The sequence below is a fragment of the Conger conger genome, chromosome 13 (genome assembly GCF_963514075.1).
Source record: "Conger conger chromosome 13, fConCon1.1, whole genome shotgun sequence".
Taxonomy (NCBI): Eukaryota; Metazoa; Chordata; class Actinopteri; order Anguilliformes; family Congridae; genus Conger; species Conger conger.
Window position 1 is genome coordinate 2,242,017 of NC_083772.1, and position 16,591 is coordinate 2,258,607.

Here is a 16,591-nt window from a genome sequence, read left to right on the forward strand (position 1 = left end):
TCACCAGCAAAGCGTTGCTTCCTCACCTATTTGAGACAAAGATAAGTGTATAACTGAATTGTGTGGATGGTGGCAAACATGCCGCCAGTAAAAATCCAACTATTTGGCGCTGATTGTGCACTTATTGCCGCTTCTCCTATACGCAAACCACAAAACCACGCTAGAGGGAGCTCTGCTTACAGTAATACTTCGAGCACAAATCCATGGTTTAAAAGTTGGTTTCATTTTATTTATTTATTTTTACAGTTGGTTTCAAACAAAAGCCATACTATGTATCTAAATTATACAGACAAGACAATCAAAACATTCACATTAGTCTCATGACTTTACTAGCTACATGATGCCGGTGATTATTTCATTATTTAAAATAAAGAAAACATTCATTCATTCATGAATGTGTTTCATGTGGACTAGCTGTCTTTAAGCTAAATAGTTTAGATGCTAATAGTATTCAGCTGACTTCCTGCAGGGTATGAGCGTCTTCTGCGAGCTAACTGCATATTTGGATCTGAAGTGCACGCTTGGTGAGTCCTTTCTTGTCTGCTTAGTTGTAGTTCTAGTTACAGTATCTATTTACACTTTCTTCTTGAAGATATTCCAAACACTTTACAGTGGCTTTATTTGGTTTCACTGGCACAACAAAAAGCTCCAAAGGCATTTATTATACCTGTACTAAGGGAGCGATCGAATACACCGGGCTAATCAGAAATAGCTGAGAAGCCGCGGTCCAATTGCTTTTAGTCCCCTAAAATGGGATGTAGTTCGTACACTCAATCGTGCGTGGTTGTTGTTAATTCCCTAAACTCGGACCATGCTCGGACTCGGACTCGGACCATGCTCATTAATTATTGTTGTTCGTCTTGTAATATTTGTATTTATACGGCGGTGACTTTAAGGCAAGATAGCATTATCACAGCTTGGCAGATGTCGGTCTTGGCATGGACAGCAGGGATATTGAACAAATACGTTAATCAGCTTGTGAAACACACACATTCTTCCTGTTGAGTTACAGTGTTTCTACTACATGTGGCTGTTGTACGACTGGAATGTTTGGAAGTATAGTGCAACTTCTAGTGCAACTGTTTCCACTTGCACTAAATACATATGTGCATATACATTCATTAATTGAGTAAGTTCTGAAGTAAATTATTTTATTACGGAATTGCATCCCCTTTAGAATGTTTTCTAGTGGTGGTTTGCGTTCATCTGTAGGCCTGTTCCGGAATTGACATTTGAGTCATTCCACGTGAAATTCAGGCCTATTTCTCAGAACATACTGTATTATCTATCTGTAAAAACTGCAAAAGAAGATACAGCTCGCGATACCGAATAGTTATTGAGGAATAAATTATCAATAATTATTAAAAAAGGGTGCCTTTTTCAGAGGCATCATTTTCAGACGTCTGGAAGAAATGGGGATACAAATCTAATTGATGATATGATTACAAGTGCTACCAAATAAGTTATTCAGATCTATGCAAAATAATGGTTATAAATATGTTTTAGTGATACGCGCTGGATTGCTCCCTCCAGGTTGGGAACGAGTCTTTGCCCCAAGTGAAGGAGTTCAAGTATCTCGGGGTCTTCTTCACGAGTGAGGGTAGAAGGGAGCGTGAGATCGACAGGCGGATCGGTGCAGCGTCAGCAGTAATGCGGGCGTTGCACCGGACAGTTGTGGTGAAGAGGGAGCTGAGCCGGAAGGCGAAGCTCTCGATTTACTGGTCGATCTACGTCCCAACCCTCACCTATGGTCACGAGCTTTGGGTAGTGACCGAAAGAACGAGATCGCGGATACAAGCGGCCAAAATGAGCTTCCTCCGTAGGGTGGCCGGGCTCAGCCTTAGAGATAGGGTGAGGAGCTCGGACATCTGGAGTAGAGCCGCTGCTCCTTCGCGTCGAAAGGAGCCAATTGAGGTGGTTCGGGCATCTGATCAGGATGCCTCCCGGGCGCCTCCCTTTGGAGGTTTTCTGGGCTCGTCCAACTGTGCGGAGACCCCGAGGTAGACACAGAACCTGCTGGAGAGATTATATATCTCTCCTGGCCTGGGAATGCCTCGGGATCCCTTAGGAGGAGCTGGAATGTGTTGCTGGGGAGAGAGACGCCTGGAATACCCGGCTTAGCCTACTGCCACCGCGACCCGACTCCGGATAAGCGGGTGATGATGGATGGATGGATGGATGGATGGATTAGTGATACATCTTCGACAGAAGAAAATCACACGTGGGCATATTTCTTTCAGCCTCATTCTTTCATCATTTCATGGAAATATGAACAGAGCTAATTTGTGGAGATTGATATCACCCTTACATAAATATAATGTCGACTTGAATGCAATAAATGTGTCACCAGAATGCGCTGTTTTGGTTCAAAAACCCCAATGTTGCAAACTAAGGTTGCATGAAGGTGCTATAGCAGTTAAAGAATCAGTTTTGTAACCACGTACATCAATCAAGTCACAGACAACAACAACAAAATATAACCACAAGCAGCAATGAACAGGCTTCAGACCTTACAGCAAACACACACCCACACATCCATATACCCATACCAATGCATACACAGTCAAACAGAAACACTTTCTCTCTCTCCTCTCTCCCCTCTCTCTCTCTCTCTCTCTCTCACACACACACACACACACACTCACACTCACACTCACACTCACACTCACACACTCACACTCTCACACTCACACACAGACACACACTCACACACACACACTCACACACACACACACACACACACTCACACACACACACACTCACACACACACACACACACACACACACACTCACACGGAGCTATGGGGAACATAACGCAATATGTTGTTGCATGGCTTACATCACTAATTGGACAGGCAATTACGCATGATTGTCAAGGCAGAAGTGATTCCATCCTGTCATTCTCCAGAGACTCTCATGTGCTGAACATGAAGACTGAAGAGGCTGTGGACTGTGGCTTCTAACTGGGCTAACACCCACCCACTGTCCGGGGCAACGAGGTGGAGAGGTGGTGGGGGAGAAAATACATCTCGTAACATTCATTAACGTGTTCTGGCTTGTTTAACCTGCAGTGCGCTTCCTAAGTGACGCATAGTGTATGTGCACACATGCGTGTGTAATGTGTGAGTCATCGCAGAGAGGCGTGGTTGTCGTCACTGGGGGCATCACAGAGGTAGGTGTGGGGGCGGCTGAAGGTGGAATACCTCTGTGCTGCAGGTCCTCAACGGTTTTTAAAACTCAATTTATCAGTTTTAAGACAAAATTTACATGACATTTCCATGACGTTCTTCCCCACAACTCTAAACCTGTAAAACCGTGCCCATGTGCTCCCTGCTCACAGAAGGCAGTATTTGACTTTGTGTGGAAGCCTTCAAACCACACCCTGCAAAACAGAACAGGGCCACCTTCCGATGCATTGATCACTTCAAATAACCCCCATATTGTTCACTGTCTTTTCCCCACATTTTAAATTCAGAAGTGAAGCAGAGAGAGAGAGAGAGAGCGCGAGAGAATGGAATGGTTATAATTTATTATGTATTTTATTGTAATTAATACAATTAAAAACTAGGATTAGCTGGGTCTGTGAAGGCAGAGAGAACTTGTGTCACTCTGTCCTGCAAAATTGAATTAATTCAGTTGCCCAATTGAAAGGTATTAAAAATGCATGTTTGTTTTTCTTTTCATGAAATGAATTGAAAGTTATTTGAATTGCATAATCGGCTGGCTGCTCAGAGGGCGGGGGGGGGGGGGGCTCAGCAAGGGGGGCTCAGCGAGGGGGGGTTAGTGAGGGGGGGTTAGTGAGATCGTTGCATGCAGCAGGAGTACCTCGGGCTTGGAGAAAGCGTGTCGTTCTGAGGATAAGCTGATCCATCTGGGCCTCCAAGGGATGGGGTGCATCCCTCCCTAGCACATGGGCGATTGGGACAGGGCACAGGGCACAGGGTACAATTATCTACTAAATTGGGAGAAAACAGGAAAAATCTGCAACAACCATCCAACCATCCATCCATTATCTGAACCCGCTTATCCTGAACAGGGTCGCAGGGGGGCTGGAGCCTATCCCAGCATACATTGGGGCGAAAGGCAGGAATACACCCTGGACAGGTTGCCAGTCCATCGCAGGGCACACACACCATTCACTCACACACTCATACACATGGGCAATTTAGACTCTCCAATCAGCCTAACCTGCATGTCTTTGGACTGTGGGAGGAAACCCACACGAACACAGGGAGAACATGCAAACTCCACACAGAGAGGCCCCGGCCGACCGGGATTCGAACCCAGGACCTCCTTGCTGTGAGGCAAAATCGGCAAACAAAAAAAAAAGAAAGTTTCTCAGGTAGTGTGCCTTTTCGATCCGATCAAAGAATATTCCTCTTGGACTCCACAACCCTTGAAGATAAACAGTCTGAGTCATTCAAGGATTCATTTGCTTTGAAGTAAAAATGAATGGATTTGTCTGAGAGAGTCACTGAATGAAAAAGTCAATAACACTTTGCTTTGGCTGCTGTTGTGCTTTGCATCGTCAGACACAGCGGCAAGTGCTTTGGGTCTTAAAGCAAATCACACTTCAAAGGGCTTGCTTCGACTCCTGTGAATAAATGGAATGGGGGAATGAGAGACCTAACTGTGCGCCACACAGAACATACTCCAATGCCAGTTAGAGTGAGGCAACCGATCCTGTGTAAGTTCCTGTTTACCTGAGATATTGAAGTCTGATGTCACCCCTTTATAGGCCCATTAAAATCGCTCATGTTGCTTCGCATGATGCGTCCTGAAGTGCCGTGTCTTCTTCTTGGTCGATGGCCGCATGTTCTCTCGGCATTAACACCTGATTGTTTTAGACACTACTCGTACATCACTGTATTCACGTCAAGACCGCATGTAGCCCAGGGGTGTCAAACTCCGGTCCTGGAGGGCCGCAGTGTCTGCTGGTTTTTGGTGTGTTTCAGCACGAGAGATACAAGTCTTTCATTGGCTGAAGAGTCCACACAAATGCCAGCAGACACTGCAGCCCTCCAGGACTGGAGTTTGACACCCCTGCTGTAGCCAATCAGACGCGTTTCATGCTTATCGCTGTTGGCACAGTTCAGTTTCGTGTTTTCTACAGTTATGGGAGAGGGGTAAAGGGGCAGAAAAACACCTCTCAAAGTTTGGAGCTGGGTTGGGGGGGGGGGGGGTGGATTTATTTATTTATTTAAAAAAAAGTATGATTCTTTATTATCAAAACATACAATTTAATTTCTGTGAGCCTGATGGCTGAATCAAACTCTTGCACATAAGCTCTGTTATGTTACACCTGCACAAATTGAATTCTAATTTTAATTAAAGGGAAATTGGCTTTAATTAAAATAGCAATTGGCTGAAACCTACCTTCCTCATTTTCATCATAGGAGCAAGTTCCAAGTGCTTACTTGTTAGACTGAATAATTCCAGCATGTCCTATTTATTTCAATTTGTCTTGCTTTTGGGATGTATATTAATTGCTGATCAGAAGGTGGTCAAAAAGTGAAATGAAATTATGTTCAAGTCCAGCAAAGAGGACACTGTCTGATGTAGTTCAAGTAAGTTAATTACAGCGTGTGTTGTAACAGATATGATTTCTCTCTCGTGGGATGGTTACTTCAATTCCAGGGGCGACATTGGCTCAGGCAGTAAGAGCAGTTGTCTAGCAGTTGGAGGGTTGCCAGTTCGATCCCCCGTCCGGGCTGTGTCAAAGTGTCCCTGAGCAAGACACCTAACCCTTAAATGCTCCTGACGAGCTGGTTGGCCTACATGGAAGCCAATCACGGTTGGTGTGTAAATGGGTGAATGTGAATATAAACGCTAGCCATTTGCCATTTGCGCTATCGAGACTTCCTGTTGTTAAAGTACGGAATGATGTGCGAGGAGTTATCTGTACATGAAAGCAGAAATAATTCAGAGTATATCCAGACCTAATGAAAAAGGCATCTAGCAGCCCAAAAGACCTGATGTAGAAAGCATGGGAAACAGATCAGACAATTCTTTATGCTATTTGTGTACTCTGTGTGGATGAACGTGGTGCTTACAATAACCCCAGACCGGCTTCCCTGAGGAAACACAGCAAACACCGGTCTGCCCACTTTTCTAGATAGTATCATTGGAAATGTCCCTCCAGAGCTCAGCCATTTTATATTTCTCCAGCATTGCCGCTCCCGAGTCATATCCTGCTGTGTAATTCTCGCCCACTGGTGACAGCTTCTTCACAGAGCTCGCGGAAGCTCAGCTGTCTTACGGAACATTAGACTTCTGCCTTCCCTACACTTTTCAGCTCCGCTTCGGAGATGAGGCCTGGGCCGCTCTGCCTCCCTGGGCGAGGTTCTGAAGCAGGGGGTGGGGGTGATGCGCGCTGCAGATAGCGATTGCAGACCCATATCCAACCTTCCTGCGCAGAACGTCCCGCTGAAGCATTCTCGGTGCAGAACTGTCGTGATTTCATCCACTGTCTAGCGTCTAGTTCCTCTGTATCGTTTCATCTTTCATCTGATCCCGTACCTGTGGATGTCCGTGCGGCAGCATCGCGCCTGAGCCCTCTGAGCACGGAGGGTGATCGCACACCGCAACCACTCTGCAGGACAAGCCAGTTCACTGGAGCGTGAGAAGGCAGAAGTAGCAGATGGCAGCACGCCCCTTTGGAGGAGAGGTTTACTGGTATTGTGTGGTGTTGGTGCGGGACACTGCAGTGACAGAACCGGTTTATAAAGACAAATGGGGATTGAAAATGGGAAGAAAACAATATGGGGCCGAAATGAATAAATGAATAAATAAATGAATGAATGAATGAATGAATGAATGAATGAATAAGAAAATGTTGAAACTTTTCAGCCTTCGACTGTTGAATCAGCTTCAGTTTGGGCCTTTTAATTACAGCAAGATCTAGGGTGACATCGCTTGCAAAGTGATTAAGCTATACTGCAAATGTACAAAAAATAATCATTTACAATTATCATCATTTTAAGTGAAGTGAGAATCAGCTCCTTTTCGGGCCGTGCTTAGTTCAAAGATCTTAAGTGAAAATGTGATGGGGGGGGAAAAAAAGAAAACAATCTATATGCTAAACAGTCAGGCAATTTAGATTTAAATGTTGTGCATGAATATGATTGCAGTGGCAATTGCAATTTGATGATAAATGGAACATTATTTATTTATTTAATTAATGTTGCACATACGTTTACTGTACATGCTGGATATTTTATGGAGGCTTAGTGGGCACACGAGGAGGTGGTCCTGGCCCTGACACAGACTGGGCGGATGCGTGCCCTGGTCCTCTGAGCTGTGCATGTACTCCTGTGTGTGTGAGTCCTACACTGCTGGGCCACGACGCAGAGCATTCCTGGAGGTATCTGCTTGTAGCACAGACGCTCCTGGTTTTCCAGTTCATATGGGCCATGAGATCCTGGTTTTCCAGTTCATATGGGCCATGAGATCCTGGTTTTCCAGTTCATATGGGCCATGAGATCCTGGTTTTCCAGTTCATATGGGCCATGAGATCCTGGTTTTCCAGTTCATATGGGCCATGAGATCCTGGTTTTCCAGTTCATATGGGCCATGAGATCCTGGTTTTCCAGTTCATATGGGCCATGAGATCCTGGTTTTCCAGTTCATATGGGCCATGAGATCCTGGTTTTCCAGTTCATATGGGCCATGAGATCCTGGTTTTCCAGTTCATATGGGCCATGAGATCCTGGTTTTCCAGTTCATATGGGCCATGAGATCCTGGTTTTCCAGTTCATATGGGCCATGATGTAGACTGGCATTAAAATGACTGCATATTCTGTATTCTAAATCTTAAAACATATCAATTTTACTTTTGTCCTTTCTGCCTATGTAAAGCACTTTGAATTATCTTTGCGCTATATTTAAACTATATTTAAACTTGCTTTGCCTGGCCTAGAAGGTGTTCTTGTAATTTTGAATTTGAATTTTGAATTTGAATTTTGAATTTGAATTTGAATTTTTGAAATATTTGCATGACTGTGCGGTGTGGCTGTGTTGCGTAATAGATAGAGAACACATCTTGTAATCACAAGATCTATACAAATTCATTTCAAAACTGTTCTTCAAGGAATCATAAGAGTCACTCTGCCACCTTAAATGTAAACATGGTTGGTGTATGTATATAAAAGATTAAACGGGTAGTAAGAACAAACATGTGTGCAGGGTAAAAATAAATAAGGATTTTTTTTGTTGACATTTTACCATGCTCGCTCTACTGCTAGGGCTTCTTGTATACAACTGGGAAAAAAACCCTTTCATTTATTACATTCATATTCTGTAATAAATTGAACTTGACTTATAAATTGTGCAGTGCTTCGAGCAATTCAGAATAATATAAGATAGTGAAATTGACTGATTTTGGTGAAATTATGATTTAGCAAATATCCATGAACTGCACCATGCAACATGCGTGGAATGTAAACTTAAACAAGTCGGGTGAGGTTGCCTTTTATTTATACTTTTTTGTACAATAGAATGTTATCTCTCTATCGGCCATGAACAATTTAAGTAAAGGAGAAAAGAAGCCGAAGAATTTCCCCCAAGGGCGAGTCTTGTGTCGCACAAAACTGTGGAATTACAAGAATTGTAGCACGTTTCCTTTAAGAGCAATTCGCTGGATTCGAGTAGTTTGCGCTGAACTGGTTGTTTGCAAGTGCTGGAGTGACGTTTCAGGATTTTTGTCGGCAAAAGAAAGGTAGGCCATGCCATCGCCTTTTAACGAGCAGAATTACAACCTGGCAATTGTATCCGCACAAGCTGCTTTCACATTTCCAATGGAAGTTTTGTTTTCTGGTCACCACTTATCCAAAGAGAAAAATACAACCGTAAGAGACTGCCGTCGCTCTAAAAGTCGATCGCTGGAATACAGTGCTACAGATCGGAGCAGCAGGTTCCACGCAAACCACTGACTCCAAGGGAGAGCATTTTGGTATGATTGAATTCTAGCGTTACTATCTAAACCCGGCCTGAATAAACCACAGTCGATATCGTGACGATTCAACCGCTGGAGAACAGTCTTATCAAAGACAAACACTGCTTGTTCGCTAGATAAAGCGTTTCAATTCGGATTGCATAGCTAACATAACTTTGTCATAGCTGCTTGTTAGCTGGCTATCTATATTAGCTAGTAACGGCATTAATCGTAGCTTGCTAACGTTATCTAGTTAAAGTAACGTCACCTGAACCGATACCGACGATGACAACGTTAATCGCTCAAGATAACTCGTCACCGATCTGGCACAAGTAGCTAAATCACAATCAATTACATCAGCCATTTTATTGACACAGCTACGTTATCTGGGTAATGTTAGCCACACACGATTTCATCGAGTAATTGATATGAACTGACTGTGACTCTTGAAAAAAAATGTATTTTTTCCCCTGAATTGAAAATCAGGATACATTTCTCTCCCCTTATGCCTAGCTGTCAGAAGACTGAATTCATCACGCCCACTTCAGTACGGCGACCCAGAACGGTGTCAGCGGTAGTCGCACAAATGTCTGGCGGAAGATGGAATCAACTGAACAGCTAGGTACCCATGAAATGATGACGTTTTGTTGAGGGGATGGTGCATAATTTAAAGGGATATATAGTCCAGTGACAGAAGTACATTTTGATAGCTAGTTTCATTAGCTATTCTATTTACGCTGTTATCGTTTACGTGTCCCTTATTGCATTGTATAAACAATTGTATAAAATCTATTGTCTTCTGATTTAAAAGTAATAAAACTATCAAAATTAGCCAGGCTCTTAGTAATTCTCTCACGATACCAATAGTAATATTGTTTTTTCTCTAAAAAGCTGAAGAGCGCATAAATTACTCAACCCTGCCAATTATGTTTATTTAAAGGAGCAGTTCACAAAAAATAACCGCTTAACCAGAGTACTATCAATCCATTAATTAGTTAATTCATCACATATCAGATAAACTTTGTAGATTTCACAATTCACTGTGCTATAACGGACCTCTTATGTCGGTCTTGGGCCCTGCTAAACAACAGTGCGTCGCTCTGGATAATGCCATTAATATAATGTAATGTACACTGTAATGTACACTTTCAGCGCATTGATCACCACAAAATGGGTCCCTAGAGGTCAATTATATCATGGTGAACTGCATCTAAGAAAGTAGTCAAGTCTAGAAAATGTATCACATCTCACCCAAAATATCTGGATGGATGGATAGTACTCTCGGTACGTAGAAACATACTTTAATTTAATTTTTGGGTGAACTGCTGATTGTCCTGGTGGAGAAACATAAAGACTTAAATGACCCACGGACCTGGCTAAATAAACACAGTACAACGTTAGCCACGATGCTCTTTGAAGTTACTGTTTGCAATTATTTCGTTGAAAATGTGCCAACCAAACATCAAAACATACTGTAGTTGCTACAGTAATTACTTTGCTTTGTAAAGCCCATGTAAACTATTTGCCACACAGAACTGGAATAAAGACGAACAGAGTCGGTATAAAATGTGGTGCTGCAGCTGCTTGGCGTGTGGGGGGCTATGGACCAGAGTGATGGAAAGAGGAAAGTACGGAGAAAAAATAAATAAAAAAAAGAACGCCTCATGATCCAAACCATACAACCTCACACGTCTACATGGTGGAGGTAGTGTTATGTCTGGGGCATGTGTGGCTGCCCCTGGAACTGGCTCGCTTGGGTTCATTGATGATGTCGCTGCGGACGGCCGCAGCAGGGTGATGAATGTGGAAGTATTGAGGAACTTCTTGTCTGCTCTGATTCAAGCCAACGCATGAAAACTGATTAGCAGGACAATGATGCAGAAGCACACAGCCAACGCGACCGAGGAGTTTTTTTCGGGCCGCCAAGTGGAATGTTCCTTTCTGACCTTAATCCAAAGGGGCATACATTTCGCTTGCTGAAGACCAGACTGGAGACAAATCCAGCAGGAGCTGTAGAGGGCTTCAGTGCTGGCCTTGCAGAGCATCACCAGGGAAGATGATGCACACGGGCTGTCACTGATTTTAAAGGATTTGCAACAAAATATTGAACATGATGACTGTACTAATTTGTCCAATTACTTTTGGTCCCCTAAAATGGGGGGGGGGGGGGGGGGGGACTTTGTATAAAAAGGGCTGTACTGTACACTGTTCACCCATTATGGATGTAAAGATCCTCAAATTAAAGCTGACTAAAGTTTGCACTTTGGCCCCACAGTGATTGTTTCAGCCTTTTGTTTGCAAAGTACAGAGCAAAAATAACAGAGAATGTGTCACTGTCCAAATATTTACGGACTGCAATGTGTGTGTTGTTTTTGTCCTCACAGACATGGAAGTGATGACCCCTCTGATTGAAGACGCAGGGAACTGCCCCGATGACTTCTCAGAGGAGGATCACGATCTTGAATTGGTTCCAGTTCAAAGACATTACGAGCTGGGAAATCATGACGGCATTACGTAAGTACTTCACTGGTAGAGTTATTTTTTAGACTTACTGATCTTCTGCTGCTGTAGCCTGTGTGCTTCCGGGTTTGATGCACAGTGTGTTCAGAGATGCTCTTCTGCATACCACTGTTGTAATGTGTGGTTATTTGTGTTAAGAGATGCTCTTCTGCATACCACTCTTGTGATGTGTGGTTATTTGCGTTCAGAGATGCTCTTCTGCATACCACTCTTGTAATGTGTGGTTATTTGTGTTCAGAGATGCTCTTCTGCATACCACTCTTGTAATGTGTGTTTATTTGTGTTCAGAGATGCTCTTCTGCATACCACTCTTGTAATGTGTGTTTATTTGTGTTCAGAGATGCTCTTCTGCATACCACTCTTGTGATGTGTGTTTATTTGTGTTCAGAGATGCTCTTCTGCATACCACTCTTGTAATGTGTGTTTTTTTGCGTTACGGTCAGCTTTGACCAGTCTGGCCCATTCTACTTTGACCTGTCTCATTAACAGCGCATTTTTGCCCACAGAACTGCTGCTCTGTTTTTCCCACCAATCTCTGCAAACTCTAGAGACTGCTGTGCGTGAAAAGTTTCTGCAATACTCAACCACCAACAATCATTTTACGGTCAATGTCAATTAGATCACATTTCTTCCCCATTCTAACATTTGGTCTGAACAACAGCTGAACCTCTTGACCCCCCCCACTGAAATTTTTCTCACTAATATGCACATGTAATTTCATGACTGATATGATCCATGTCTAGAAATCAGTGAACTGTGCATTTCAAACTGCTTTTCCCATTTGATGGGTGCAGAGAAATATTTTTGTTGTGAGGGGAATGAACAATGCTGAAGACTGACGGCTGGGAAATGGATAAATGCAGTAACTGAGAGCCGTAGGAATCAGGCTGGCTTTCCTGAGTGGCTCAAAGGCGGTGGCCGGGAGGTATTCTGGGCCTCGGACTAACCCCAGTCATTGATTTGTAGGTTTTCGCAAACGCTCATCCACCTCCTGAAGGGGAACATTGGGACAGGACTGCTCGGCCTCCCTTTGGCGGTGAAAAACGCCGGGATTATTGTAAGTATAGCGCCCAGTGCATTGGGGGTCGGAGGGGTGGAGGGTGGCATGTGTGGGAACTACTTTTGTATTTCCAACTGACAGATGGAGTCATTGTTGGGACTGCAGCGTGTGTTACAGACCGCACTGCCACTCGTATGACTCCAGTGTCAAGACAAATGATGTGTATGTTTTAGGCCCGGCTCGCTCTGAGACAGAGCCGTGGTCATTGTAATCAAACTGGTCTCACAAGCGTGTATGCAGGTCACAGAGAGGACACGCCCCCCCCCATCCCATATTATCATGCTGTCGTGTTTTCATAGTTTTGTTTGTTTCCCCCCCCCCCCACAGTTGAAATGAGATCCTATGTCATCACTCCCTAGGTCTGAGATTTTTGACGTTTTGGGAGAGTCTGAGGTTCGGCATCGCCACCGTTTTGCAAGGCTGAGTCCTGGACCCCGTTGCAATCAATCAATCAATCAATCAATCAATCAATCAATCAATCCATTTTGATTTGTCTAGCGCTTTTAACAAAGGGCCTTTGTCGCAAAGCAGCTTTACAGAGGAACCGGCCCCCAAGAGTACGCCTAGGGCAACAGTGGCAAGGAAAAACTCCCTGGAAACAGGAAGAAACCTTGAGCAGAACCTGACTCCGTAGGGGAACCCATCTGTCGCTGGTTGAAACCGGTTTGTTGAAATCTACCAGCCAGTTCTTATGGCCTCTTGTCAGGAATTTGAATGAACCCAGCAATTCTAGAACATTCGGTTAAAAGAACGGTATGGATTGCTCTCCAGTCTTAACGCATATGACATCAAAGCTGTTGGTCGTGAAAGTTTTTATCAAACAGGAAGATCGAGGTCAAATGCCCATTAGACTTTCAACCGTGCAGGTTAGTATCTGCTTTCATGGTTCGTCTAATGACGAATAAGCTTTGAGGTTCTTTGCTTTAAAGTATTTGCAGAAAACACTTTATTATTACGGAGTATATATTCTGCCTTGATTGATTGCAGAAATAGCTCAATTGTCAGGATAGTAGGAATAATGGGAATGATGGTAGAGGCAATGCCTGCCACACATTGTGATGTGTTGATGAATGGAACAGCGCTTTGTTGGCTGGTGTTCTTGCTAGTTTCAGAGCAAGATAGGCATCTAATCTTTTAATTAAATTTCTATGTTCGATTTATTAATAGAATTTGGAGCAGGGCAGGCAAAATATCGATAGAAAACAAGTGGGCGGGCGCTGTCGTGTCCGAGCGGTTAGGAATGGTTCTGTGTCCGAGCCGTTAGGAATGGTTCTGTGTCCGAGCAGTTAGGAATGGTTCTGTGTCCGAGCCGTTAGGAATGGTTCTGTGTCCGAGCGGTTAGGAATGGTTCTGTGTCCGAGCCGTTAGGAATGGTCAGAATCGTGGTCAGGCGGTAATGGGGTTTAAAAAGTAGTCTACCTGTAGGGCTCTACCTTATAGCCATAAAATCATCAGTGATGAGAATAGGGGGGAAAAAAACAAAAGAAACATCCAACACAATCATACTGTAGCTGCTGCAGTCATCGCCTTGCACCAAAATGCGCATTTTGTTCATAAACTCTCAGGGTTTTTCAGTGGGTTCATTCAGAATCGCTGTGACAGCAATGACAGAGCTACATTTGTGATGCGGATGGTTTTGAGAGGGGCTCATGTCCACCCTTAAGAGGCTGGTGTGCCGCTTTGAAGCGCATGGGTGGGTAGCTTCGCTCAGAGTCTAATCTCTAAGTGTCTTTGCCCAGCCTTGATGTAAGTTCCCTCTGCTGGTGCTTTGAGTCTGCTTCTTCATATTTACCGCAACCTGCCTCCGCACACTAGAAACAAGAGACTGACGGCCTGTAGCGTAGTGGTTAGGGTAAACGGCTGGGACACGCAAGGTCGGTGGTTCTAATCCCGGTGTAGCCACAATAAGATCCGCACAGCCGTTGGGCCCTTGAGCAAGGCCATTAACCCTGCATTGCTCCAGGGGAGGATTGTCTCCTGCTTAGTCTAATCAACTGTACATCGCTCTGGATAAGAGCGTCTGCCAAATGCCATTGATGTAATGTAATGAGTTCCAGAATATTCAGTGCTCACCCCTAAACAAACCTTCTGCTGTAAGCAAGTTGGTTTCACACCCAGCCCCCTCAGCCAGAGAAGCGTAGCTGGACTATAGTTTTGCCAGTTTGAGGCAATAATTCGGACAACTACTGTAAGTTCATCGGCACAATTTCAGGTTTTTCTTGTTTTTACCTTGCAAAAAAGCCTCAAAATCTGCGTAACATAACCCAGAAGCTAGTGACGTAGAAGACACAACCGCATATGTACAGTACGTTGATTGAATATCCTCAGCGTGACCCAGTCCTGAATTTTCTGGGGTTTCCTCCTCCTTTCAGAAAGATGCCTTCACAAGGCTACTTTGTTCGCTGTTGTATTGCCTGTGTTGTACAGCATCCGAAGATCAAGTGGTCTAATCAAGTGTAACGTGGAATGCATTTCATTGGTCCTTTATCACAGAAGGGCTATTCATGAGTCTTATCACATTGAGAAGTGCAAAGTGTGTTGGGAGCGCCAGATAGATTGGTATCGGGCCGTTCAGCTGTTAATTAGGGCCGCTTTTAATCACCAGTGTTTAATCATTCAGGTTACTGGAATTAGATTGTGAAAGATCACGTTAGACAGTTTCACCGCCGTGAAATACAGCAGGAGGCGACGTGCTGTTCCGTTTTTAATCACAGGTTTCCCATCAAGAATCCCTGGCGTTTATATCCACGTGATTTAATGCACCTGAGGCTGAGTTGTCCGTGGGGAATGTTGTAGACCCAGAGAAACTAGCCTCTGAAGTACAGACGACAAATACATGTAATTAAACTGATTTAAAGGCGCTGTTCACCATTGAAGCATTGTCTAACATAATTAACCAATGAGATGGCAGTTCTGAAGTCACACTGTCTGCTCGCATCAGTCCATGCATCACTGTAATAAAACGGAAGGGACAGGGGAGAGTTATCGTTTTCTGCACAATGTGCTCAGCTGTATTTCATATCACTGTTGTAGCAGTGGCTAGGACAAGGTGGGGGTCTTACATCATTCTTTCCCGACTGATTCACCGTTGTGCTTGCAGTGCATTTTGGAAGTCGGGAAAATGCAATCAAGGTTTCCCCGATGTGCACACTCACCTGCGAAAAGTTTGGGGCCTGCACTTTAACCTGGGGCAGACTCTGCTCAAGGTTTAAGAAGTTCATCTGAAGTTCAGGTTGGTCATGGACCAACTCCATAACTAGCAAAATGTTATGCCATTTAGAGATTATTTGAAAGTTCTTTGATAAGGTTGTCCATGCAGTTTGGAGTACTTCTCAGCTACGTGTCTGGCTATTCGACTTGTAGGTCTCCACATAGTTTTTATTACTGAAATAACAAGTAGTAAATTCACGATTTAGAATAAATTCAGTATTGTCACTTGGAAATTGCCACTTTCTTTCTGAAATGTCAGCTTGTACCATCCATCTAGTCCACTATGACACATTTATTTTGTAATTGCACAAAATTTCAGTTGACATTAAAGAGCTTATTTCTCTGTGAGACCAGTTTGGTAATGAAGCACTAACTCACCAGGAGACAGACATTGTGCCACTGCTTGGCTGTCTAGACTGTCCTGCACGTACTGGACTGAAGGGCTCATTTAACACTGCTGGCTATAATGGAAAGCAAATTGAACTTTGTTACATTCACTTGGTTACCTGGTCAATCATAGCTCACAATAAACGCAACCTAATTGTAAATCATTATATTATCTTCATTACATTACTTTACATTACATTATTGGCATTTGGCAGATGCTCTTACCCAGAGTGACGTACAACAAAGTGCATACCCATAACCAGGGATAGGTTCGAAGATAAAGATAAGGACGAGGGCCTTTTTTTTTTTTTTTTTTTTTGAACAAAGAAAGAAACAAACAACAGAGCAAAAGTGACCAAAGTGAACTATCCAAACACTGCTTACCTAGCCAACTAAAAATACCGATACCCAAAGCAAGTCACAGAGACAACAATTAAGGTTCACAGGGAGGTAGAGAGGGATGGGGAGAGGTGCTGCCTATT

The 16,591-nt window shown here is 43.7% G+C and overlaps 1 protein-coding gene across 4 annotated transcripts in view; it reads left to right on the forward strand.

The window, feature by feature from the left end:
- The first annotated feature begins 443 nt into the window (after positions 1 to 443).
- Positions 444 to 16,591, forward strand: part of slc36a4 (solute carrier family 36 member 4) — a 160,325-nt gene continuing 144,177 nt past the window's right edge. Inside the window, exons 1-4 of one of the 4 annotated variants that reach the window (XM_061216262.1) lie at positions 444 to 524; positions 9,446 to 9,554; positions 11,317 to 11,446; positions 12,419 to 12,509. In XM_061216262.1, coding sequence (XP_061072246.1) covers positions 9,533 to 9,554; positions 11,317 to 11,446; positions 12,419 to 12,509 — 243 coding nt within the window. In that variant the 5' untranslated portion in view covers positions 444 to 524; positions 9,446 to 9,532. Of the gene's footprint in view, positions 525 to 8,645; positions 8,717 to 8,736; positions 8,951 to 9,445; positions 9,555 to 11,316; positions 11,447 to 12,418; positions 12,510 to 16,591 lie in introns of those variants that run through there. The other 3 variants (XM_061216261.1, XM_061216260.1, XM_061216263.1) reach the window with 3 other exon arrangements.